Source organism: Phoxinus phoxinus (assembly GCF_949152265.1).
Source record: "Phoxinus phoxinus genome assembly, chromosome: 23".
Classification (NCBI taxonomy): Eukaryota; Metazoa; Chordata; class Actinopteri; order Cypriniformes; family Leuciscidae; genus Phoxinus; species Phoxinus phoxinus.
This window is the reverse complement of record NC_136898.1, coordinates 11,556,232-11,580,422: the sequence shown is the minus strand read 5'-3', so window position 1 is coordinate 11,580,422 and position 24,191 is coordinate 11,556,232. Positions and strand designations below refer to the sequence as shown.

At 37.8% G+C, this 24,191-nt stretch overlaps 2 protein-coding genes across 23 annotated transcripts in view; one reads left to right on the top strand and one right to left on the bottom strand.

Annotated features, from left to right (window-relative positions):
• Nucleotides 1–17,037, top strand: part of picalma (phosphatidylinositol binding clathrin assembly protein a) — a 39,321-nt gene extending 22,284 nt beyond the window's left edge. For 2 of the 20 annotated variants that reach the window (XM_079600369.1, XM_079600358.1), the window contains exons 12-24: nucleotides 1,141–1,238; nucleotides 2,845–2,997; nucleotides 4,919–5,002; nucleotides 5,278–5,358; nucleotides 6,336–6,443; nucleotides 8,239–8,361; nucleotides 9,267–9,297; nucleotides 9,382–9,481; nucleotides 11,181–11,204; nucleotides 13,108–13,167; nucleotides 14,377–14,481; nucleotides 15,305–15,408; nucleotides 16,898–17,035. In XM_079600369.1, the coding sequence (XP_079456495.1) occupies nucleotides 1,141–1,238; nucleotides 2,845–2,997; nucleotides 4,919–5,002; nucleotides 5,278–5,358; nucleotides 6,336–6,443; nucleotides 8,239–8,361; nucleotides 9,267–9,297; nucleotides 9,382–9,481; nucleotides 11,181–11,204; nucleotides 13,108–13,167; nucleotides 14,377–14,481; nucleotides 15,305–15,397 (1,060 nt within the window). In that variant the 3' untranslated portion in view covers nucleotides 15,398–15,408; nucleotides 16,898–17,035. The other 18 variants (XM_079600368.1, XM_079600374.1, XM_079600360.1 and 15 more) reach the window with 15 other exon arrangements.
• A 1,310-nt stretch (nucleotides 17,038–18,347) lies between these two features.
• Nucleotides 18,348–23,970, bottom strand: ccdc83 (coiled-coil domain containing 83). 3 transcript variants are annotated; one of them, XM_079600390.1, is made up of 11 exons: nucleotides 23,870–23,970; nucleotides 23,689–23,779; nucleotides 23,519–23,603; nucleotides 23,272–23,440; nucleotides 22,112–22,279; nucleotides 21,345–21,409; nucleotides 21,206–21,274; nucleotides 21,004–21,125; nucleotides 20,822–20,922; nucleotides 19,069–19,217; nucleotides 18,348–18,673 (listed from the first exon to the last, which is right to left on the bottom strand). In XM_079600390.1, the coding sequence occupies exons 2-11, from the start codon at nucleotides 23,739–23,741 to the stop codon at nucleotides 18,419–18,421; spliced, it is 1,236 nt and encodes a 411-aa protein (XP_079456516.1). In that variant the 5' UTR covers nucleotides 23,742–23,779; nucleotides 23,870–23,970; the 3' UTR covers nucleotides 18,348–18,418. The 3 variants fall into 3 exon arrangements, with proteins under 3 accessions (XP_079456516.1, XP_079456515.1, XP_079456517.1); XM_079600389.1 differs by having other exon boundaries at nucleotides 18,363–18,673; nucleotides 21,345–21,436; XM_079600391.1 differs by lacking the exon at nucleotides 23,689–23,779 and having other exon boundaries at nucleotides 18,363–18,673; nucleotides 21,345–21,436; nucleotides 23,870–23,952.
• Between the last annotated feature and the right edge of the window lie 221 nt (nucleotides 23,971–24,191).

Here is a 24,191-nt window from a genome sequence, read left to right as displayed (position 1 = left end):
TTCAGAAAAAATATTAAGCAGCACAACTTCAAAGGAAATCTTTCTTGAGGCAGCAAATCCGCATATTAGAATGATTTCTGAAGGATCATGTGACACTGAAGACTGGAGTAATGATGCTGACAATTCAGCTTTGCCATCACAGGGATAAATTACATTTTTATAAACATAAAACAGTTATTTTAAACTAATATTTCATAGTTTTTACTGTATTTTTGAAATATTCAAATTTTGAGAAATTCTCACTGACCCCAAACTTTTGAACAATAGTCTTTATATGTATCTGTAAATTTTTGTCTACTTGTTGAATATAATTTGAATTGTTTCACAACATTTGTATTATAATATAATTTGTCTTTTTTATATATATATTTTACATGTAGTATTTTATGTTATGATTTTTTTTTTTTATGCTGTACACATTGTGAAATATTGGAAATGCCAATTTATGTAGATTTTTTTAAATAACAGCAAAGTTCAAATGCTTTTCAGCCAGTTAGATTGTGGGGAGAACTAATTGCTGTATATTTAATGATTGATTCCACAGTCTTTCTGTTCTGATGATACACGGCTGGTAGTGATTATTTTCCCAGTTGGTGCATGAGTGCACATGTGCAATCGTTTGGCATCAATCTTCAGTGTTTTATTAGGGCTCTATGCAGGACTACACAGTGACGGCAAGTTAAACTCCGCAATTACGTTACAGGCGTATGTGCTTATAATGATGATGTCATCCAAAGAGCAACGGGGACATGCGTTATTAATGATTCTTGCTAAGGCGGGCATCATTATTACTATTATACTTGCGGTCAGGGGTTTGTTTCAAATCAGATTAATCTCTGCTGTCCTGAAACTGCGTGGCTTTGTGTAGAGAAAAAAACAACTGTTTAAAATCCGGCTCCGGTTCTCTTGTTTTGTGCTGTAAGTGTGTGAATTCCTGCCCAGACAGGATTTGGCTGTGAAGGAGGTATTGATTGCATGTGAATTTCCCCTCAACTTCCTAAGTCTCCACTTTAAGCACTTCCAATCAACATGCCAAGTTTGTCTTTGCCATATAACTGTGAAATGCTTGGCGCTTCGACTGCCGTTTAATGGAAGACATTAATGTGATTCGTGTGTGTTTCTGTGTTTGTCTGGCTCCAGTACTCCGAAGGTCCCGAACGATCTGTTGGACTTACAGCCCGCGTTCCAGCCCTCCCTGCCTCTCTCCACCGGCCTGCCTTTAGCCAACACATGGGGAGGTGAGCGGGTCACACCACAGGAACTCACAGATCTGCATTAATATGTATCTCAAAGAAATCGAGCTTACATCAACACGGTCTTTTCCTCTGAAGCCATGAATCTTCCCTCTGGATTTTTATCCTTGAGGAAAGAAACCACGTTCTTGTTGCATGCGTCTAAATAACATCTAAACTGTTAAATGAGGGGCTAATTTTTAACCAAAAGAGCTGATAGGGTCTGTAACATGATATTTAACATGATGGAACTGATGTAATATTGGTTTCCGATATTAGCCTGGCAGATCCAGAAAAGGCCTGCAGCTTTCAGTGTTTATTGAATCATACTACGTAAAACGCGCTCGGTAACTTTTCCAGATGTATTATCTTGATGTGAGTTGAAGCTCGTTGGAGTTTCAAGCAGGCTTTACACTTTTCAACACCAGAGTGCTGTCATGTCCTATTGCATTTAAAGGAATAGCTCACCTAAATCTGTAATCATTTATTCATGCCTATTGCCCATGTTGTTCCTAACCCATATGAGCTTCATTCCGTGGAACAAAATTTTTTACATTTTAGATAGCCACCCTGGCCACACTTCTCCAAGATAATGGGAAAAAAATGTAACTTGGGTTGTCACGCTCCAAAAACTCCTTGTAAAAGTGATCCTTTCGACTTTAGAACAAAATGTGTGAGTAAATGTGAGTTTTAATTTTTGGGTGAACTAATCTTTTAATATTAGGTTAACAGTGAAAATGATTGCTAGAAGAGGTATACTGAGGCATTTATATGTTGAATTTCATATTGGATTTGGGGATATATATATATTATATACAGCATGAAATCAATTTTTGATTATTTTTTTAACTTTTTTTATTAAATATTTTAGTAAATAAAAGCTGCCTTTCAGCTGTAAATTTGTACTTGATTAACAATAATATATAATATGGTGTGTATTTAATTTTATTTTGTTGTATGTTTCAAATCAGGCTAAATATTTACTTAAACTTTGGCATAGCCAAGTTGTTCAATAAAAATGATAATAACAAACATTTTAATAACAATAATGTATAATAGAGTATAATTTTTTTATTTTTTTATTTAGTACAATTTTAAAGCTGCAAATCAGGCTAAAGTTTTATTGGACCTTATGCATAACCAGTAAAAAATGTTTTATGGATTTGCAGCTTTCAACTTTTATAATAATAAGCAATGAGTAACAATTTTAATATTTAATGTTGTGTGCATAAATATGTATGCATTTAATCATTTTAGTACAACTTTAAAGCTGCAAATCACACTAAGGTTTACTCAATGTATTTGATTGCCAGTCAAATACAATTTTATGTATTCTAATATTTGTCCAGATTCATTCCGGTCCATTTACCTTAGATGCACGATTTATGTTACATATACATTACAACCCGTGTCAGATGTCTCATTCAGTCCGATGGTAGTTCATTTACATCTGATAGCATCCAAGTCTAGACCAAACAGACTCCACCTCATTTGTCTGTTAGTCTCTGTTTGCATGTTCTCTCTCTCTTGCTCTCTCTATATCTCTCTCTCTCTCTCTCTCTCTAACCTCTTCTTGTTATTTTCTGTTTCTGTCTTGTCTTTGGCCGTGTAGATCCTTTCACGTCTACAGAGGCCGTTGACGACTCCATTCCAAACTTAAATCCTTTCCTTACAAAACCTGTTGTTGATCCTGTCCATCTGCCTGTTGTGTCTTCAGATGCTGTTAGTTTTTCCTCTAGGACACCCAGTCATGAAATGTTCGGTGGTAAACGGCTGTTCTTTTCTCTCATGTAGTGCACTGTTTGCTTTCTTTCGCCTGCTGCGTGCTAGTCTGTTTTCCCTCCTCGTTCATTTATTTCCTGAATGCTCCACCGCATCAAGTGTACAAAGACCAGCTGGGCAGTGACCCGAGTTAACCCTTAAAATATCTGATACTGAAGTTCATATCGGCTGTGTACTCAACCTAGTGAGCTGCCTACCTAGACTGTATTTTTAGATCTAACTCAAAACTTCAAATGCGCCTATAATGCACAAAAAGGCTGTCTGCATAGGTTGTGTTCAGTGTATACTACTGAATGCATTATTTTCACAAAAAAATAATTACATTTCACATACTAATTGGTTCAATAGTATGTAAAACAGTCTATTAAGCAAATATTTTATATAGAATTCTACAATAATATTTATGTAATGTTACTATATATAGTAACGTTATGATTTTACTTTAAGGGCCCTATTTTAACGATCTAAGCGCATGGGTCTAAAGCACACTTAGGGCATGTCCAAATCCACTTTTGCTAGTTTAAAGATGGGAAAAATGGTCGGTGGATGGTCTAAAAGGGTTGTCCCTATTCTCTTAGTGAGTAATGGGTGTGTTTTGGGCATAACGTGCAATAAACCAATCAGTTTCATCTACGGGACAAAGTGTACGCGCGTTGTGGACCCGCCTATAGACGCACATTACTAACTCGCTCTTTAAATAACAAAAAAATATATAGCTCCATTGACCAGGTTTCAGTTGGTCAATGGCACAGTCTCATTCAGTTGCCTCAAAATAGCAACGTGCCAACAATGCGCCCGAACACACCTCGTTTTCAGACCAGCATGCCCATTGGCGCACTTGGGCGCAAATGCATTTGCTATTTAAACTGTGGCGCAGGACGTGAAAAAGTTAACTGCGTCGGGCTGAAACTAGCAAAAAACACTTGCTTCGCACCTGACCCTACATTGCGCCGGGTCTATGATAGGGCCCAATGACTTTATTACATGCTTTATTAATTGCTTTTTAGTTGTCGAAAATGAAAACAAAAAAAACATGATTGGCTTATGTACAATATTTTCAATTAAATGATACACACAACAACAGCAGTGACCAAGAAAATAACAAATAATTATAAAAAATAATAAAATAAGGTTTCATTAGTGGAAATTAAAATAAGGTTTCATTAGTGGAAATTAAGTCACACGCATTGCATTGTGGGATACAGTGCTTCTCGCAGTGTACTTGGGTTATACTGCACATTTTGGCAAATGTAGATCATACTAAATTATAATTTATAATACTGTCATATGCAATATATACAGATGGTAAGAGAAGTATGCTATTCTGAACACAGCTTAGGTTTTGAAAAACAGCCTGTGTTTGTTTGTGAATGTGTGTATGCCTTTCTATGGTTGTCAAAGCAATAAAGGAAGTTCAGCTTCTGTGAGTTTGTTCTATGCGGAGGACATTATTTATTATGCTCTCGGAGCGAACGATAACATATTTGAGAGAGTGACAGACAGATGTTTTGTTGCTACTGTAAAGCGTGTTTGTGTTTGGACAGCTGTAATATGGTGACTTAGCTTTTATGGTCTAGTAATGCTGGTCTAATATGAATAAATGAGTGTGATCAAGAGTGAGAACGGCTGTTATCAAGTACAAATTAACTGCTTAAAAATGTATGTGCCCTGTTTGTGTTTGGTGGTCCTTTTTGCCCATACTTAACCTCAAATAATTGCTTTTTATATGGTGATTTTTCTGTATGGGTCTGTATGATGGTCTCTGGTCTGGACCACCTTACTCAAAAACCTGCTTGGTTGTGCTTTGCTGCCCTTTTCCTTTACCATTTTCTATTTCTCCCATCCTTAGAGTGTTAAGTTTTGAAGTTTTTCCCAAATGTCAATTTCATTTCTTGGTTCTCCAGATAATTACAATCCCTTTATTGATTCGAGCAGTTCGGTTGCGTCCCCCGTCGAGCCCTCTGCTCGGATGGGCTGCTTCCTCTCAGGTACAGACGTCCCAGTGTGATTTTATGTTTTCTGACCTCAGGAAACATAGTGACGTTTTTTTCCCCCGTGGTTTCCCCTCTGAGTGCTTTTTACCACCCCCAAATATTTTTACTACGGTTTTGTTTTATCTTCACCCTCTTTAATTAAATATAGAGTATGCAGGCTTTATATATTTTCTTTCCTCAATTATTTTTGCTGCTTTATTGCATATTCCTCTCACTTGACTAATTTTCCCATTTCTGGCTCTCCTGTGCTTTTATTCTGGGCCTGTCAGACTCGTTCTGCTCTCCGGCTGCCTACCCTAACACTCCTCTCTTCCACTCTGAGCCCTCCGCTGTAGCTGGACTATTCGGAGGTACGTGTCGTCCCTCCAGCCTGTCTCTATCTTTCTTTGTCCTACAGCTGTCTCTTGTCCTTTTTTGTTCCATTCGCAGGTGGGCTTTTGTTGAGCTGGTAGGAACATTCGGCTCACCGTTCTAGTTTGCAACGTGTTTTCAACCTTTTGTAATTAATACAATTTTTTTTTATAGGATTGCCATTTTAATAGTTTACCTTAATTTAGTCCAATTAATTATTAATTGGAATAGTTAAAAATAACAATTAATCAGTATAATTGTATGTAAATTCCAAAAAAAGGACATTTCCTATCTTTTTTTGCGTTCCTTGTTAATGTCATACACATTCATGTATGTGTATAATTATTTTTTATTAAACATGTATTTGGTAATATTTAGAATTTGTATATTTTTAAATTTAATTTTTAGTCATTTTATGTGCTTTTGTCTTTTTTTTTCCTATTTAGTGATTTTTTGTATTTCAACTTTAATTTGATTTCAATTACGGTAGTTAGCAGGGCAACATTTATAATTGAGTTTCTCATCTAATGTTTATATTTCATTAAGCATATTTAATTAGTCTAAATATCACAATTTATTTAATTTAATTAAATAATAAAACAAATATAGAAAAGTAAGAATAATATAAAAAAAATTTCCCTGTTTTTTAATTAATTTATTAGTTATTTTAGCTCAAATAGCTCATACTCTACAGGTACAATGAAGAAGGGGAATAAATGAGGAGCTTTTATCTGACAGGATAGGTTGGCATGATGAAGTTGATGCTGTTGTTGGTTAAAGTCAAATCATGTTGACTAGTCTCTTGACTACAACAGAAATGATTCGTTCAACTTAATGATGGCAATTATGCATTACACATGAACTGGAAGAAAACATTAACCACTGTTTAAAATGACTTTTCTGGCATTTTTCCAGCCATGTGTAGGTGAACCATGTGTAGGTTTTTTTAGGTCTGACCTTGTTTCCTCTAACACAGGGTTCTCTGCACCTCCCGCCGCCCAGCCTCCCAGTTCCACAGGCCTTAATGTCGACTTTGACTCCGTGTTCGGCAATAAGTCGGCCGCCAACAGCACAGACTCGACTGGTAAGAGAGATGTTAACCCAGTTGCTGTGACTCACTCACTGCTTTTCTCTCCACATGATGCTTCACATCCATCTTACTGCTCAAAGCCAATGTGTTTTGGGGGCCCAGAGCCTTTATGGAGTAGATATTTGAACCATGCTTCAGCAGTTCAGCTAGCTGTGTGATTTTCATAAGAAAAGGGATCACAATAAGTTTAAGCACTTGATCTCGTTTGTGTCATGTTCTCAATACTGCATGTTTGGAACTTGCTTTTCGAACACTTATTACACTGCGCTGATAAAATCACACATTAGGCTTATCATAAAACAACCTTGTAGCATTAATTTGCTTGAATGTTGGTTTCATTAAGTCTTAGTTTTGATATAAACCCATGATTGATTTGAAATCAGGATATCATTTGGAGCAGTGTTTCGCACTCTAAAACATTGAGCCTTGACGCACATATTTGCAACTCAGGTTTGAATCCGGCTCACAACCAAAATTAATCAAACCAATCAATGTTAAATTAAAAACTCACTGTCTTAATACTAGGGATGTAACGATACAGCAAACCCACGATTCGGTTCGTATCCCGATTTCTGACCCATGATTCGATACAAACCGCGATTCTTGCGAGGAGGGAGGATTTTAAAAGCCAAATAAATAAATAGCTAAAGCTATAACTCTGTTTTCTTGTAACAAAATACTTTGGAAAAACAAACAGAACTATACTCCATTGTGGAGATGATTCGAGCATGTTAAAAATTCTTCTGAGGTAACCGAGGCTTACTGTCTGTGCTGTAAACCACAAATAATATATTGCCTATTCCGCATGACCCGCATCTCAAGCGCAGGAATAACGCTTGCCACAAAGTGAACGCTCATATAGAGAAATGCACACTTCCTACGAATTAGCCTAAGCCGCCATTTCTTTATGTTTTGAATTAACGTTAAATCAAGTAAAAGTATTTCAAGCTTTCTAAGTTTCGATTCGTTTATGAGGTGAGCTCCAGTTCACGCGCGCGCCGGTGCCACACACACACACACACACACACACACACACACACACACACACACACACACACATACAAGCAAACACCGCGCGCTTTGCTCACTTGCTCTGGTGTTTGCTTGTGTGTGTGTGTGTGTGCTCGCGCGCGCGTGTGTGCGTGTGGGGGAGAGGTGCGATTTTCGAATATTATTTTTGCTTGAAATTCCCATACCTAATATGTAAAAGACCCCGTCACAGCCCTAGGATCTATTCTGGACGAGAAAGATAAGTCTGGGAAGGGGTGTGTCGATCGCGATCTGCCTTCTCATACCGCGACACAGGTTCGTGGATATGAGTGTCGCGATTTCGGTTTAATATCGTAAATCGTTACAGCCCTACTTAATACACATTTTTGGTATTTTCAAGCATGTTATTTTAAAGGGGAAAAAAATATGGTACGTTACAGAAGATGACTTGAATTTAGCTTAAATTTCTAAGCATTTATTTTATTGTGATCTGTGTTGTCAAAATAAGACCACCATTAAGATGCACAGTCATGTTTTGGGATGTTCCTCATCCTGTCCTCTTTTTCTCCTCTCACTGTGTGGTTTGATCTGTTTGGGCCGCTGGCTTTGCATGGCACTGCATGTCTGGGTGAGTTGACTTCACAAGATTTTACCCACATTCTTTAACTTTCAGTCCTGCAACATTTGCTCTGAGGTCAGCTGCCTCTCGCTCCACCCAACCTAATTGTGCTTTCTGTGTTTGTGTGTGTTGTCTGCGTCTTTTATCCCTCTCCCATTCCCTCTCCCCCGTTTGTTTAAGATATTTTAGGTGGCCTCCTGAAACCCACAGTGGCCTCTCCCAACCAGGGCCTTACGCCCAGCGCCCAAGCAGGAAAACTGGTTTCCGATGACTTGGATTCCTCCCTGGCCAACCTTGTGGGCAGTAAGCGTCCTGTTCTTGTTACATCAACTCTCTGTATTAGGGCTGCACGATTATTTGAAATAAAATTGGCTTGGTGCAATTATTAAAAAAATTAAATGAAAAAATATGCCCTGCATGTTTCAGAGTGAAGCATGGCACACATGCAGCTCATGATAGTAACATGCAGCTCGGTTTATAGTAATCAAAATCTCCCCCCAAATCATGCAGCCCTGTCTGTATTATGGTAGTAATAATCAGGAACAGTAACTTTCATGTTATTTATTGATACAGGATGTTAAAGGACAAGTTCGGTATTTTACACTTAAATTCCTGTTTACAGATCGTATCTGATGAAATAGAATGGTTAAGATTAAAATTTGGACACATGCTGCTGTCGCGAGAATTTTAGGTTTATTTAGCTTTTGTGGACCTATTTTGCCAAACGTGTCACACCTGTGAATCTTCCGTTGAGAGCTTGAATAATAGACACTCCAGCGGCGGAGTAATACCGTACTTCACACAGCACATTCAATACAAGTCATGGAGTTGGACAAAAACTAAGATAAAACCTGTTGGAATGCATCTTTTTCAGCGATTTTTTTTTTGGAACCGTATCAGTGAACACCCCTGACCACTCGGTGAGTTTCACGTCTTTGTAAACGAAAGTTTAATGTGTTTTAGGAAGGAATCTTCCAGTGCACATAGACAACCATTGTGGGGGTGAGGGGGGAAAGCGATATAAACCTAAAATTCTCGCGACAGCAGCATCTGTCCAAAGTTTAATCTTAACCGTTCTATTTCATCAGATACGATCTGTAAACAGGGCTTTAAGTGTAAAATACCGAACTTGTCCTTTAAAAAGATGAATTTAGCATTATGCAATGGCTGGCATAGACCTAACAAGTTTTTCTCTCTCTTTTTTATAGATCTCGGTATTGGAAATGGAACAATGAAGAAGTATGAACATTTACGGTTCATCTCAATCTAAATTCATAGTGTTCTTCAAACTTTATCATGATTGTTTCTTCTGTTGTTCCTCAGTGACATCCACTGGATTCAACCCGGAGAGAAGAAGTTGACTGGAGGAACCAACTGGCAACCAAAGATGGCTCCGACCACAACATGGAACCCTGCCACTATGGTGAGGAAACAATGTGCTTTCTCTTACTCAAATGAAACAAAACTCATGCTAGAAACAGCTGTCATAAACTAATAGACGGATAATAGTTGGAGATCCTCCACTGATTCTGAAACATGGGCTCTGTTCCAAACACTGATGATGAGTTGCCTCGCTGTCTACATGGGGAGCTATCTTCTAAGACCGCATCATAAGTAACTGAATTGAAGCATTGTGCATTAGCAAAAACTAATTTCATGTGACCAAAATGGCAGTCCAATGATTGGATGACGATGCATAGACACAAAATGGCTAGCTAACATTTGTTCTGTAGATCTACAATGATCTATAGAGACTACTGTCTCTTTAAACATTTGCTGAACAGGTTTTATTGTCATGTAATGGAACTTCGACTCATTGATGCATTTCATTTACTTAATCTGTTTATCATTTACTGTGAATAACTTGGTTGGTGCTCTTGTCATCTCTTGTTTGTTTAAAGGGGGGGTACAATGGTGTTTCATGTATTCAGAGTTGTTTACAGTGTTAAAGAGATGGATTCTCATGCTAATAATGGCCAAAGTTTGAAAAGTTATTTTGAACGAATAACAGAGAATTTCTGTGCTGAAAATCATACTTCCGGATTGCAACACGTTTCGGCTGGTTTTTTTCTATCGTAGATCTAATGACGTAGATCAGAGTGGAACTCCTTATATGAGCATTGCTCTCGGAAAAGCGCGTTCACGCACACGTCGACCAGAGGAGAGAAGACCGCGCTCATCGGCACATAGACATCATATATCTCTATATAATATCTATGCATCGACGCGCTACTACCGGAAATCATCATCAGCAGCGCTAAATAGGAATGGTTGATTGTTTACCTTGTTCAGCTTCCCAAAGAACCCAGTGTTACTGGAACAGTGGATGCAGTTTGTATTTCCGGGACAGCAAAGGAGTGTGGCAAGTGCGGTTTTGTGTTCTGGTCATTCCAGTGACGAATGTTTTATTAACAAGGCCGAGGTCGTCGCTGGATTTGCAAACCAAATACTATATATATAGTAATATGGCCTACCGCACCACGATCGATAATAAGCAAACCTTCCCGGGCGCTCCCGCTTGACTCTATAGCTCCGCCCACGCCCAGAATCAAGGACCTCGGCTTTTTCCGGTAAGAATCGGAAAGCTGTATTTTTATTTTATAAATATGATGAAACTAAAGACTTTTTGGAGATATGAAGGACGCACTATTACTCTATAGGTACTCAAGATTAACATGAGATTGACTGAAACTAAGTATTTTACCCCCCCTTTAACAATTTCTGAATGGGTATTTTTACTATATGGGTACAATTTCTGAAAAGTACTTCAGTAGTTTTCATTTTTATTATTTTTATCACTGCTGTTATTTTTTCAGTGGGGTTGTCACAATGCATTCTGGCATTGCCTTATTTCTGAAATGTATATACACAATTCTGCTTTTATTTTGACCAAATTGAGGTATCTTATAAGCAACATGATTTTGCTGCCTAGTTGTCTAGGTATGCAGCACATTAGCTTTTGGAACAGAGCTGTAATCCACCCTCAAAAACAGCTGGAATGTATTGTGTCTTGTCTGTGTTAAATGTGTTTGTGTGAGCTTACAATGTGAGATGTTAGTGTGTTGTATGCCCTCTAATTGTGTTTGTTGCGTTGTGTAACTTCTCGTCCGGGGGATAAACAGAACGGCATGCTTTTCCCACAATACGTAAGTCGAATTGAGTTGAACGTTTCTCTGAAACGCATGAGATTATTAACCCCACCGCACCGCTTTTGCTTTGGTCACAGTTTATGACCTGTGCGCGTGTGTGTTTGAGTGACCAAAATTGCACTGAAACCCATGAGCTGATCTAACAAAATGTTATCTGGGCATGGCTGACAGCTCTCTTCCTCTTCTACCCTTTCCTCATCGGTTTCATTTGTTTATCGCCATCAGCAAACAACTGTAGTCATTTTGGCGTGAATCAATGGGTTAGTGTTTCCAGTGCAGGGTTTACTGGACAATGTGCAAAGTCCAATACAAGGTACGCCCAACTGTTTGATTCAGATCCATAACGTGCCTTGGTAAACGTTCTGATGGAAACACTTCCACCAGAGACTTTTTTTCTTAAACAGGATATTGATGGATTTATAAATACATCAGCATGATTTAGTCCCATTAAATCCCGCAGAGTTAAATGTTTCTCCTAAGAATGCAGTACAGCTGAACTGTTTGCTTACCCTAGTCTAGATGCGAGTTTACATTTCCATGTTTACATTGTACCGTTTGTATCTTAATGAGATTCCACAACTCTGCCAGGCCAGCATATTTACCTTTCATTATCTTGAGATTCATTTCAATTTGTTCTGATTCGGTGTGACAGAAAAAGCACACAAGGTTTAGTTCAGAGATTCACAACAGTTTTCAGAGAATTTGTAAAACTTTAAAGATTGGGGATCTTTAAGATTTTTTTTCTTTTCTCCCCAAAACAAGTATGCTGCTCACTAAGGCTGCGTTTATTTGATCAAAAAAACTTTTTTTTTTCCTGGGTCTCAGGAGGATATTCTACAATTATTACAATTTAAACCGTTTACTATATATTTAAAATGTAATTAATTGATCATTACAACTTATTGCTGATTTTCTTTTAGCCATAACACAACTTTTTAGTCTCATGATCCTTCAGAAATCATTCTAATATGCAGATTTAGTGCTCAAGAAACATTTCTTATCAATGTTGAAAATGATTGTGATGTTTGAGGACATATACACTTTTTTTTCATGATTTTTTTCTTAATTAATAGAAAGTTTAAAAGAACAGCACTTATTTGAAAAATATTTTTGTAACAATGTAGAAGTCTTCTTTACTGTCACTTTTGCTGAATTTAAAGGGGAAATTAGCATGAACAATGAAATGTCTGTCAATTAATGAAATATCTTATTACTTTTATCCATCACAGCTTCGTAAAGGGTTTTATGACATTAAAACAATCTGCTTTTTCAGAAGTTGTCATAGTTCATGGGTAAATTTACAGTGTTCGATAAAAATGTTTATTTAACAATTTATTGGTAATTTGGTCACCATCATTGAATTTAGGAGGCCGTTCAGAGGAGCGAAGCACCAGAGGAAATAATAGTGTGTCTGTGGCTACCGAAGGCCTTCTTGAGAATCTCACAGCTCCTTCACAAAGAGCTTCTCTCTTCCACCAGAGCTCTGCACCTGCAACTAATCCCTCTGCCTTCAAAGAGGTCACACACACACTTTTTCTCGCTCTCTTCCTCTATCTCCTTGCCTATATTCCTGTTTTGATGCTGTGTGTAAAGACATCTTTAATGTTTCCCAGATGTGAGCGACTCTCCATGAAGAGAGAAAGCTGAAATACTGAAGTAAAATAAATGTTGAAAAGAGCATTCTGTTAGTCCACTTGCACAAAGTTGCCTTTGTTCACCGAGCGCCGTGTGTAAACGTGGAAACTGAGATGGCGTGTCTGGGGCAGTTGTGATCTCATGGCTGCACGAGTGGAAATTTCTCACTTAAGGTGTTCAGAAGAATCGTTCTTTCATGCTAAAAAAAACCTGCTGATGTTTGACCTGTGGTATTTCTGTTCTAACATCGAATGTGTCCTCCTAGGCTCCCTCAGTCATGGCCTTCCCTGCCACGACGCCCACAGGAATGATGGGATACACAATGGTGAGTAGAAATTACTGCATTACTCACTCCATCAGTGTCAGAAGTATTATCTTTTCTACTCCTGTATGTTCGGAGACTGTAGTGATGCTGTCAGTCCGCACCGGTATAGTGTGGGGTTGCAGAACACGATAAAGGGCTCTCTTGAGCTCCAAGCACCTCTTCATTGAGTGCAGGTCAACAATAGAGACTTTTTTTCTCTCTGTGTTTTATTCATGTTTGCGGGTTTTTCTGCACTGCTTTCTCCATGAGCCCTTAGCTTTAAGAAGAAAAAAAAGCCATCATTAAGTGTTTTTCATCCAGTGTAAGACTGGATGGTCTAGTGTTTGTTTACTTATTTATTAAGCTTGAGCGGAAACCAATGTTATAATTCTGGTGTAGCTCCTTATTTTATTCATAATTATACATTAAGTTTGATTTTTAATAAAACAATTTAATTGTTTTAAATTATCAATAAATTGTATTAAAGTATGAAAGAGATCCCGATGTAGCGCCTAACAATGATATTAATATATTATATATTTAATATAAAAAAATATATTATTTGTTATTGTTAATAATCAAAATATATTCTAATTAGATCATTTTAAATTAATAAAATGTAATGCATTATTAATTTTATTATTATTTGCATTTAAATCCACTTGGACTGAGGGGGCACATGGACATGAAGCTTCTATCTATAATCAACGCCGAGTCTTTCCTTTCCTCTCCTCTTTTCGAGTTTTACATTATACTCTATAATAGAGGTTGAGTAAGCCATACAGGTAAAGCAGCACAGGCCGTGGTTAATGGTTAAAAGAGAGGCACTTTGTCAATGACGCTTTTCAATAACAGCATCTGCACTTACATAACTGCTATTATGACTCATACATTTTAGATTCTTCAGTCCAAATCCTGTATTTACCTCAGGTTTTCTGTTAAGAGTTAGAAAGTTTCTGTGTAATGTTTCCTGTCTGCTGTGTGTTCTGTAGCTCAGGTGGAGTTAAACAGTAACTTTAGTCTGATCACATGAGAACATTGAGTTCAGACTGGCTCACATTCCTCTTTGCTGAGTTTCAGTACTGTCAAACACAATGTGAACTGAGGAACTCAGTAAACCATTGGCATTTAAAGTTCCAGATGCTAACACTCTGTCCCAAAAAGTCATGACATTGCACATTGCTTTCTGTTTCTTTATCCCTTTAATTTTTAGTTTTATTTCCTTTCTAGCCGCCTCAAATGGGCTCCATGACCATGATGACCCAGCCTACCATGATGTACACGCAGCCTGTGATGCGGCCGGCCAATCCCTTTGGCCCAATCTCAGGGGCACAGGTATAACATCACACATAATAAGGTTACAATTCAAATTTGGAAGCCTTAAGGTGTGGTCAGATTTACTGTTGAGTTGGTGAATTTTTGCAGGCAAAATCCAGTCATTTCCAAAGGAATTCACACAATGAATTCCCCACACAGATTTCAAGTTCTAATTGGTCAAGCAAATTTGCCGCTTTTCCCAACAGAAAGTTGCTTGGTTTGAAAGTGATTTCTGTGTGAGTTCTGCTTCCTCACTAGACTATAGATAACACAATTGATCTTTTTTTGCCCGTGAAATTTCAGTAATGTGACCACACCTTAATCTAATCATATTTGCCCATTTTAGAGCACAGTAGTTATCCATAGGTCTCTGCAGTTTTTGCATTTATCCAGCCCCATGATCCTTTTCGGAATAAAGCCATCAGTTCAACCCTGACTGATCGTGCTCTATTCTAGAACGCCAGAGGCTTTATTCAGAATGCGCTGAAGTTAGTTCACCCTCATGTGCCATCGCAGCGCTGTTCTGAATATGAAAGCTAGCATGGTGGCCTTCACACATCTCTGGGGAAGCATATGTATTCCACAAATCTCAGCTCGAAATACATATGGTGCCCCCCGCCACTCCTGCTTCATTTCTGTAGTAGTGTTAGCGCAGGAAATTAGTACCGGTACCATCCCGCAGCCTTGCAGAACGAGAAGGATTTTAGTGGCTAGCAAACAGCCCTTTCTCTTTCTGAACCTCTCTTTTATTATCTAGCCTGTCTGGCTCTGAATTTTCCTCTTTTGTGTGTGTGTGGCTGTCCTTGGACCCCTTCAATCTTTCTCGTTCTTTCTAAACTAGCTCTCTACAGCCTCTAGTCCTTCCAGTTCAAGTCCTCTCAGAGCTCCGGGACAGGACCCTTTTGCACAGCTGTCTTTGAAGGATTTCCTTTAGAGCGTCTTTAGGTACAGCATGTCTGCTGTGTGTATGTGTGTGTGATCGGTGCTTCTTGCTTTGTAATTGTTTCTATTGTCAAAACTCTTACCCTTGTATTTCTATGTGCTGCAATACTAATGTTTTCAATATCCATCATTATGATGTGATTTGTAACAGTTCAGCTTGTTGAAATTATCTTCCTTTTTGCACAGCTCTTGAAGTTCATTTACAAATCATGCATGATTTTCTGTTTCTCCCTGGGATTTAAAGAGGTCATATCATCCAGAATTAAATCTCTCAAGGTCGCGATGTAATGGAAGTAGCGACAGATCTTTTCTTCAGTATTGTGACGTACACCCGAATTATGCAGATTATCGGAAAATAAAAAAATGTAGGGCGTGGACTTGGTTCTGTGCATCGGTTGTTGATTGGATCGAGGCAGATCTGAGTGTGAGCTTGCTGTTGGTTGTAAGAAAGGGGCAGAGTTTAAGCAGAGTAATTGATTGAAGTCTGGCATACGTCACCAGAGAAGCAAAAAAGATAATTTCAGTCCAGTCAAATCTATTATGTTGCACATTTCAGTGTGAATGTTCTAAATCTGTTGGAATGTGATGCAGGATTTGCAAAGAAGTAGATCTTATTCAAGCTAATCAAAAAAGCTTTTCTTAAGTTAACGTGTTAAGCTAGTATGCTATGCTGTTAGCTTGCTAATCAAAGGCTATTACACAAAGAGAAGGAAAAGTTTGTGTAAAGTAATTTTTTAGCTTTGGGGTGTTGCAATCAATTTATTTGTCTTAAAGGCACAGCATTAAATCTAAAAGTATACTTAAAGGTTGGTAGTTTTCGGAGAGGCTAGCAATGGCGAGCTAGCTTTGAAAGCATAAGATCACACCCTCCCTTCAGAGCGCTCTTCAAAGCCAGGCCTCCTCCAAAACACATGAACTGCAAAGTGTCATGAGAGACAACGTTAAATTACCTCAAAGTAATAATAATGAACATAAAAAACTTAGAGCACTGACCTGTACCACCTGACTGCTGCAGATTCATTTTGGCTTTGATAGAGTTGCCTTTGAAACCTAAATTCAAGTCACTAACAGATCCGAGCATAACGTCACAGGTTTCCGTCTCTTTTAAATTACGGTAGTTATGGAATTGGAGTGTACTTTGGCCTTAAGAAAACATTTTTTTTTACATATTTAATACATTAATAAAGTTTTTTTTTCTCAAAAAAAGAAAAAGAAAAAAAAAGTGATATGACCCCTTTAAATTAATCATTTTTTAGAAGGGTATCTTGAGTTGCAGCCTCATACTCATCTCTTCATTGATTTGTTGCTTTACTCAATGCATTTGCATATTCAGTTCATTTTGTGACTCCGTCAGTCATCCAACAAACATCCAAACATATTGTCCTGGACACTGTCATAATGGTTCTGTGTTCTAAAATCAAATGTCAGATACAGAAACAAGTCCTGAAATGTCTGTTGACGGCATCAGTAATATGCGTTTCTCTGATTCCAGATGCAGTTCATGTAGGTGAAGGAGGGTCGACGCTTCCCAAAGGATGAATTATACTGCAAACCTTTAATCTCTCTCCAATTGGCTGTTCGGCACTTCAAGGAGAGTTCTGCCCCAGTACAAACCTGTACAGGAATCAGAGGGAGGGGTGGGAGGGGCATTATGGGATACGATGGGTGGGGTTGGGAGGGGTAAGACTTTGTTGCCCAGATATGGAGGACACAGCGTGCTCATTTTGTAATTTGTCTAACGCGGTAACAGTTATTGTACTGATCTGCGTCTGTAATGAAACACAAGGGTGTTGAAAGAGCTCGAGTGCAGGAATGTGGTGGGTTTTCACAAACACAGCTTCACTTTTTTCCATGGAATGGAGAACCGAATCGGGATTTGGGTGAAGTTGTCTTTATCCGATCATCAAGCAAGCATTACCTGATTTAACCATCTCCAATTAGAAATTCTAAGATCAGTTTCTATTATTTTTATTTCTATTTTTTATGTTATGACATTTGCAGTAGACATTCCTTGTGTATTGTCTGTATTTATTTATGATTTACCCACTGAGGATTTTTTTTTTTCTTTTAAGCTCTTCCTTATGGAGGTGTTAAGAATTATGCGTTCATATGGGTATGATTGGTTGTATAATTCGGATTTGAGTGACTGAATTATGAAATATATATAAATATATATACATAATATAAAAAATGGGGGGGGGGGGGGGGGGGGAATGGACACCTATAAACTGACTACAGCACTAAGTATTCTCAGAAGCAGTTGTATGTCTAGTGCAATTTCTGTTGCTCAAACGCTCACCGCCCTCCATTTGTAACGGACATAGGATAAAATATACAAATCATTATGCCACATAGTCAGTTCAATGCCCCGGGTGGGGGGGGGTTTCGTGAGGGAGCATTTAGCAAAGCACTACATTTGTGATTCAGCGGCATTGCATTTGGGGAAGATCTGTATTGCTTTCTGCTTGGCATGTCATTATTTTACATTTGACAGTTATATGGCTGCCTTTTCAACCTGAATGTGCAGAGTCTCCTTTGTTTTCGGGCCACCCAAAAGCAGTTGCGTGTGTGTTTGTGGGTGTTTGAGTGTGTAAATGTGAGTGAGAAACGCAGGTTGCTGTCGGTATTGGATGGGGTCGGTAGTGTCTAGCTATAGTTCCTGTAGCGTGAAGAAAGGGGGCGCTGTTGATCAGTGCTCAGTGTACATAAAACAGGCCCTGTCCAGTAGGGAAGTACAAAGGGTGGTCCGAATATGAGGGCGATTCTATCCATTGATTTTGCATATTTACTGCATCATCCCTGCAGATTCTATTTTGTTTATATGACAAAAAAAAAATGAAGCAGAATTTGGGTGATTTTCAAATAAAGTGCATCTTCCACAGAATTAAGTGTTTCTTTACTTATTGATCAGATAAAAAAAAGTTATGTTGTGGTGTGTGTGTGTGTATATATATATATATATATATATAATAGTTTTTTGGAATCCATGGCAATGATTTGTCATTCTTGTATTTTAATTATCATCTAACAACTGCTGAATTTGACAGGTGTGGTATTCGGATACATCAGATTCTCCAGACTGTGAAGCTGACTGCTGAAACTTTCTATTGATGATCTGTGTTGTAATCGGCCACTTTGCAGTTTGCAACAGGTCAAAGGTCATCTCCTCGCTCGCATCCACAGGGTTGTTTGGTGGTGGGTGCAGGGGGGATGCTTTACCTATCACGCACAACAGTGTCCGCCCCAGCAAGTCCAGATGCATCTCCCCCTTAACACAAGCACAAATACAGCATGCTTAGAGCGGGTTTAAGTTTGGCTTCATTAACAAGGGTGGTAACTGTTCCCCATCCGTGCTCATTTCATCTATATTCTAGCCCATGATGCCTGGAACTGGCAGTGGGAAAATCACAGACACTGTGTTTCCACAGGCCTTATCTCCCTTATGTGCCACTGAGAGGGTCTATTTAAGATTTGCTGCCTTTGGCAGAGAGCCTTTATGGGCATTTTACCGGATTATATCTGTTATAAAGGTGGTGTTATTAGTCATGCATTTGTTGCTAATCAAAAATTAATGACTGTTTATTGATGCTGTCTTCACTCTGAATGTGACTAGGTGGGGCAACACAGCTAGCATTGTCTATGAATGTAGTACAATTAATTTACCGTGAAAGTAGTCTGACTACTGTACATCTCGCTGAGGTCAGGTGGGGTGGAAGGAGTTGTGCCATCACAGGCGGTAGCATCTCTTTCCTGTTGAGCCTCTTCAGCTTCCTCTAACAGCTGGAGGGAATACGGGGGTCTGTTGACCAATGCTGGAATAAAATTTACATTATGAGTGATTAATGATAAGTATTTGCTGGCTAACGTCAATGTATAAAATAGGTGTGTGGCTGTTGGCTTTATAGACGTGCACTCCGAGGCCATTAAGTTTAAACTGCTGAGGACATGAAGTTTTGAGCGCTAATGAAAACACCGCTGCCCTGTAATGTATTGTGTATATAATGACAAGACTTCCTCTACTTTGGGAGCATTTAGAGAGGGCTGAACAGTGCCAGTATTCAGAGAACTATAAAAGTCTCCCAAACTGGTAATACTGGGCTGTGGTAGATTATTTAAAGTGTTCTACTTATATGATTACAATAAAAGTCTTATCGCTTTGTTTAATTTTAGTTGGTAAAAGAAGAGTTTAGTGCTAATTAAATGGAGCTGGTCAGTGAATCTCAGAATAAAATTAGCATTGTAGCATTTACATGTTGTTGTTTTTTAAAGTTTTTTTTATATTATTGGTTATTGATTTTAAGTTATTGATTTGAGTAATAGGTGTATTAACAAAAGCAAAATTTCCCAGACATAAAAGGTAAATTTTCTGTTGTCAATAGTGTACAGATAAATTAAGCACAGTTCACACATTAGTCACCTTTACACCAAGCAGCTTTCTGTTGGTCAACGTGGTGAAACCATGTGACCAACTTGAAACATTTGTGAAATATGCTAAATATTTTACCGTCACAGGAATCCACACAATTGGATATTTGATCAAAATGACTAGTTTTTGCTGACAAACGTTTGCGGAGAAACGTTAACTGTGACTGCACCTTTGCTGTTGCTCAGAAAATTGTCGCTGGCAAAATCTAGTCATTTCAATAGGAATCCGTGCAATTGCAACTTCACAGCTCACCGACAGAAAGCTTGGTTTAAAAAAAAGTGACGTGTGTGTGAGCAAAAATCTTTGCGTTTGCTTGCAAAACTAAAATATTAGGTGGGAAGAAAGACTACATTTCAATCCTTTTGTGAGCAAATGCAAAGTTTCTCATGGGAACTGCAATATCAGAACTTGGTGGTCCTCATTGTAAGTTTTTCTCTTTTGTTTTCAAAAATACGTCAACATGGTGCTATTATACTCTTGTGTGCATTAAAATATTTCTACATTCAAGATTACAAGTTTAACAAATCAGGCAACTGTTGTAATCCTTGTATAGTATACTTTTTGTCCCCAAGTTACACCTCAGAATGGTTGTTAGGGTTTGAGACTGTTTTCCATTAGACAATCAGCATTCATGTCACATTTCTGTCTCCAGGCTATAGTAACTATGCTGGTGATTAGCTCAGACCAATCTGATGGCACAACTGAGCTCCCTTAAACAAAGATGATGGATGAGCAAAGATTTCAAATCACATACTTCCAAGAGTCTGAACTACTGCCATTTAAATGAATGGGAATGCTAATGGGTTGATTTATCCACGATTCATACTATTGCTACTCTTCTTTTCTGTTTTAATATTTCTACTGTTATGGCGCCATCTAATGGTTATAAAAAGGCAATTCTGCTTAGATAAAAAGCACCAGGTGTTCAGTTAAGTCTTGTTTTTTTATTCTTAGACTGAACACTGCTATTATTAGCGATGTTTGGATTACCTGATGTTTCCTCAAGGCTTATTTTCATTATGTTCCTGTCCATACTCCGGGTGCCATGGGACCAAACGCTAGCAGATTGCGCAAGAAATTCATCGTCCTGGCTGAGGGAAATGAGAACGCTATTAATTCAAACTTCATTTATGGTCCAGAAAAATCTCACACCTTCAAAGTCAAACTCATACCTGATCAGAGGATCATCCATACGGAGAGTTTGAAAAAGATTATTAATATGTTCCAGGTTTTCCTTTTCTAACTGCTGGACTGTGGATTCCAACTCTGCGACCCTGTTAATATATAGGGGAACCTGACATGGGAGATTAGCTGCACTTTATAGTCTTTGCGCGTACAATAGGATATATGTATGATAAATAATCTAGACTACACCTGTTTAATCAGCTTAGTATTTTCTCTAATCAATGATTTACGGTCTTTATCAAGGTTTTCAGTTGCTCTCTGAAACACAAAGACAGTTTCAGTACCTCAAAACACACTAACTAGACAATGTGTCGGCAGCCTGCAGTACCTTAATGGCAAGCTGATTTATATCCTCGATAATCTGTGCTTCCTTTTGCTTGGTTGTTTCAACAGCTGCAGCCAGAGATCTCTGATAATGTTCTGAATTTGTTTTATTTTTGTTAAATTATTATTTGTGTTTAATTAATGTTTAATTAAGCATTTGTGTTTACATTAATGGTGTGGCCATACGTTTACATACACCTGCAAAATGTTAATAATTTCAAATAGATGGATCGTTTTTTTAGTTCTGCCCTGAATAAGCTCTTTCACATAGCAGATATTTACATAGTCCACAAACATTTTTATTCAGTTTACACAAACAGTTAAAAAGTTTACATACACTTGATTCTTAATACGGTGTTTTTTACTTGGAAGATCTGTTTTTATGTTTGTGATAGTTCATAGATTTTTCTTCAGTTTAACTGCCAAGGACATAAAAGGAACTCAAACAACTATCACTAAATAAATAAATAAAAGCCATGGATCATCCAGATAATGACATACTCTTAAGATTAATAATAATTTATCAATTTAGCTGTTATTTGTCTTGTTGGCTAAATGTTGACATTTATCTGTTTATGTGAAATAATTCAGGGCGGTAATAAATAAAATTGTGTATATTATTATTTAGATAGATAGATAGATAGATGACCACAATGCAAGATGTATGTACATTTATGACCACAATTGTATGTAATGTAATAAAATATTTAAACATAATAGATATTTGTGTTCTGATTGCTATAAAGTTAAAGCAGAAGATGGAAAACACACCTGATAACTCCTGGAAAATCATTTGAGTAAAGGCAATATGTTGTTCCAGTTTTTCTATCTTTTGATGGTCTTTAATGCTGCCCTCGTTTTTGTACTGTAACCATTCCTGCCTGTCCGTCTGCAGTTCCTCCACTTGCACCTGCAGCCTTGCAAGCTCACAGCGTAGTTCTCTCACACACAAGTGCACACACGACAAATATTAATACAATGCCGCGAAAACCATACAAGAAAAGGCTCACTGTGGCACAGAAATCTACATTTATTACAATAATTTATAAAAGTAGCTAGTCAATACCAATACGTGTTGTGCGTGCGCTATATTTCTAGTGTGCTATGGCCATTGCTTTGAGATCAGTCCGCAGCGACTCGATAACCTGTTGAATATCGGATCGTGTTATGAACTGGATCAACTGTTTCGCTGAGAAGATCCGACTCATTCGTCGCTACTTCTCATGAACACATCAACACAAAGCTATCATATGGCTTTAAATGTGAAATTAAGCGTATAAATCATATTGTTTTATCATTTTTATGGAATTTTGCATTTTGAAGCTTGAAATATGGGGACATTCTAAAAACGTGAAAAACTCTCAACGTGGCATACCGAATTAAGACATGATTAAACTTACGTCAGTAGGCTAAAACCTTATCAATGGTGCATACAAGGATGCGCGCAGAATTTGAACGCAATGTGCTAAATTGCATGTTAAGCATTCTTTATTATGGTTTTCTATGAGAAAAACTTAATGTGAAACTTTTGCGCGTATAGCGTTCATATTCTGGGTTCATCTGCTTGCTAGCTTAACGTTTCAGGAGCCTGAGGTAGGCCTAGTTGTATATGTTTTAAGTTTATTGCATGTGTATATTGCATTATTTATTATCAATGGTTTATTCATTATGTATTCATTATCAAAGAATATACGTTAGGCCTAACTGGCAAAAATAGCCTACGCTTCTTTTAAAGCTTGAAAGACTACCCATAGGCCATATAACTACTGAATGTTATAACATGTTATAACATGTTTTTGTGTGTGTGTGTTCCAGACAGAAGAAAGAAAGTAAGCTAACGACGGCAGACTTTCATTTTTGAATGAGTAACGTTACTTCAGGGTAACCTTAACGTTATTATTCCCTCAAAATAAAATCAGTCAATCGGGTACCTTCTAGTTGTTTCTCTTGCTCTTGTTTTAGCTCCAGGGTCTCTTGGGTCGTTTGTTTCACCTGCTCTTCATCTTCTCGCTGTCTTTGCTCCAGGTTCCTCTCCCGCTCCTTTATCTGTTTATTTTGTTCACGCACGTGACGTGTCTTCTCTTCTCTCAGCTGCTCCTGCTGCAGATAACGTTACGTGTGTTTGAATTTAGCCTTCATCATCATCTTCACCAACATTAGGGTCACCACTTAACTTACCAGCTTTATAATTTTTTGCTTCGTATCTTCTAGTTGGCACATTTCATCCTTAGAATCTTGAATTTCTTTATTTTTAACCTGAATTCTATTAGAAATAAATTAAGATAGAATATTGTCACGAGAATAAAAAACGCAAAGTAGATTAAGACAATATTGAGCACCGTACTAACTGGAACTGTATGAAGGCCTCTGCTAGAGATGTTGTATCTAATGTCTTGCTCATTTTCAGTTATACGTTACACAAGTTGTTTAGTTTTCAACCTTGGTATGAAAAACAAACAAAACAGCATTTATTAAACCTTTCAACAGGCCGTGTTAAGATAGTTTGTGGGTTAAGATAGATAATCTTACCGTTGAGCTGCGAGTGTTTTCTTTTTTATTCTACATTTCGACCTTTTCGGAAATGTTTACACGTTGTTGTTATGGAAACGAACTGCGGCGTGCCGCTGCGAGTGCGAACTCGACCAGCAGGAGGAGACAAGCACATGTTATATGTAAACGGTGCAGGGAGAACAAGAAAAGTTGTTTATAATTTTTTTTTTTTTTTTTCATTTCCTGGACACACTATCCAACAAATAGTGACAGTGTTTTAAACTTCAATGTTCAACATTCCAGTTACCTCAGGTCATGCATTGTGCAGTGCTGATTAATTTTGACTAAAGGTCAAAAGTTT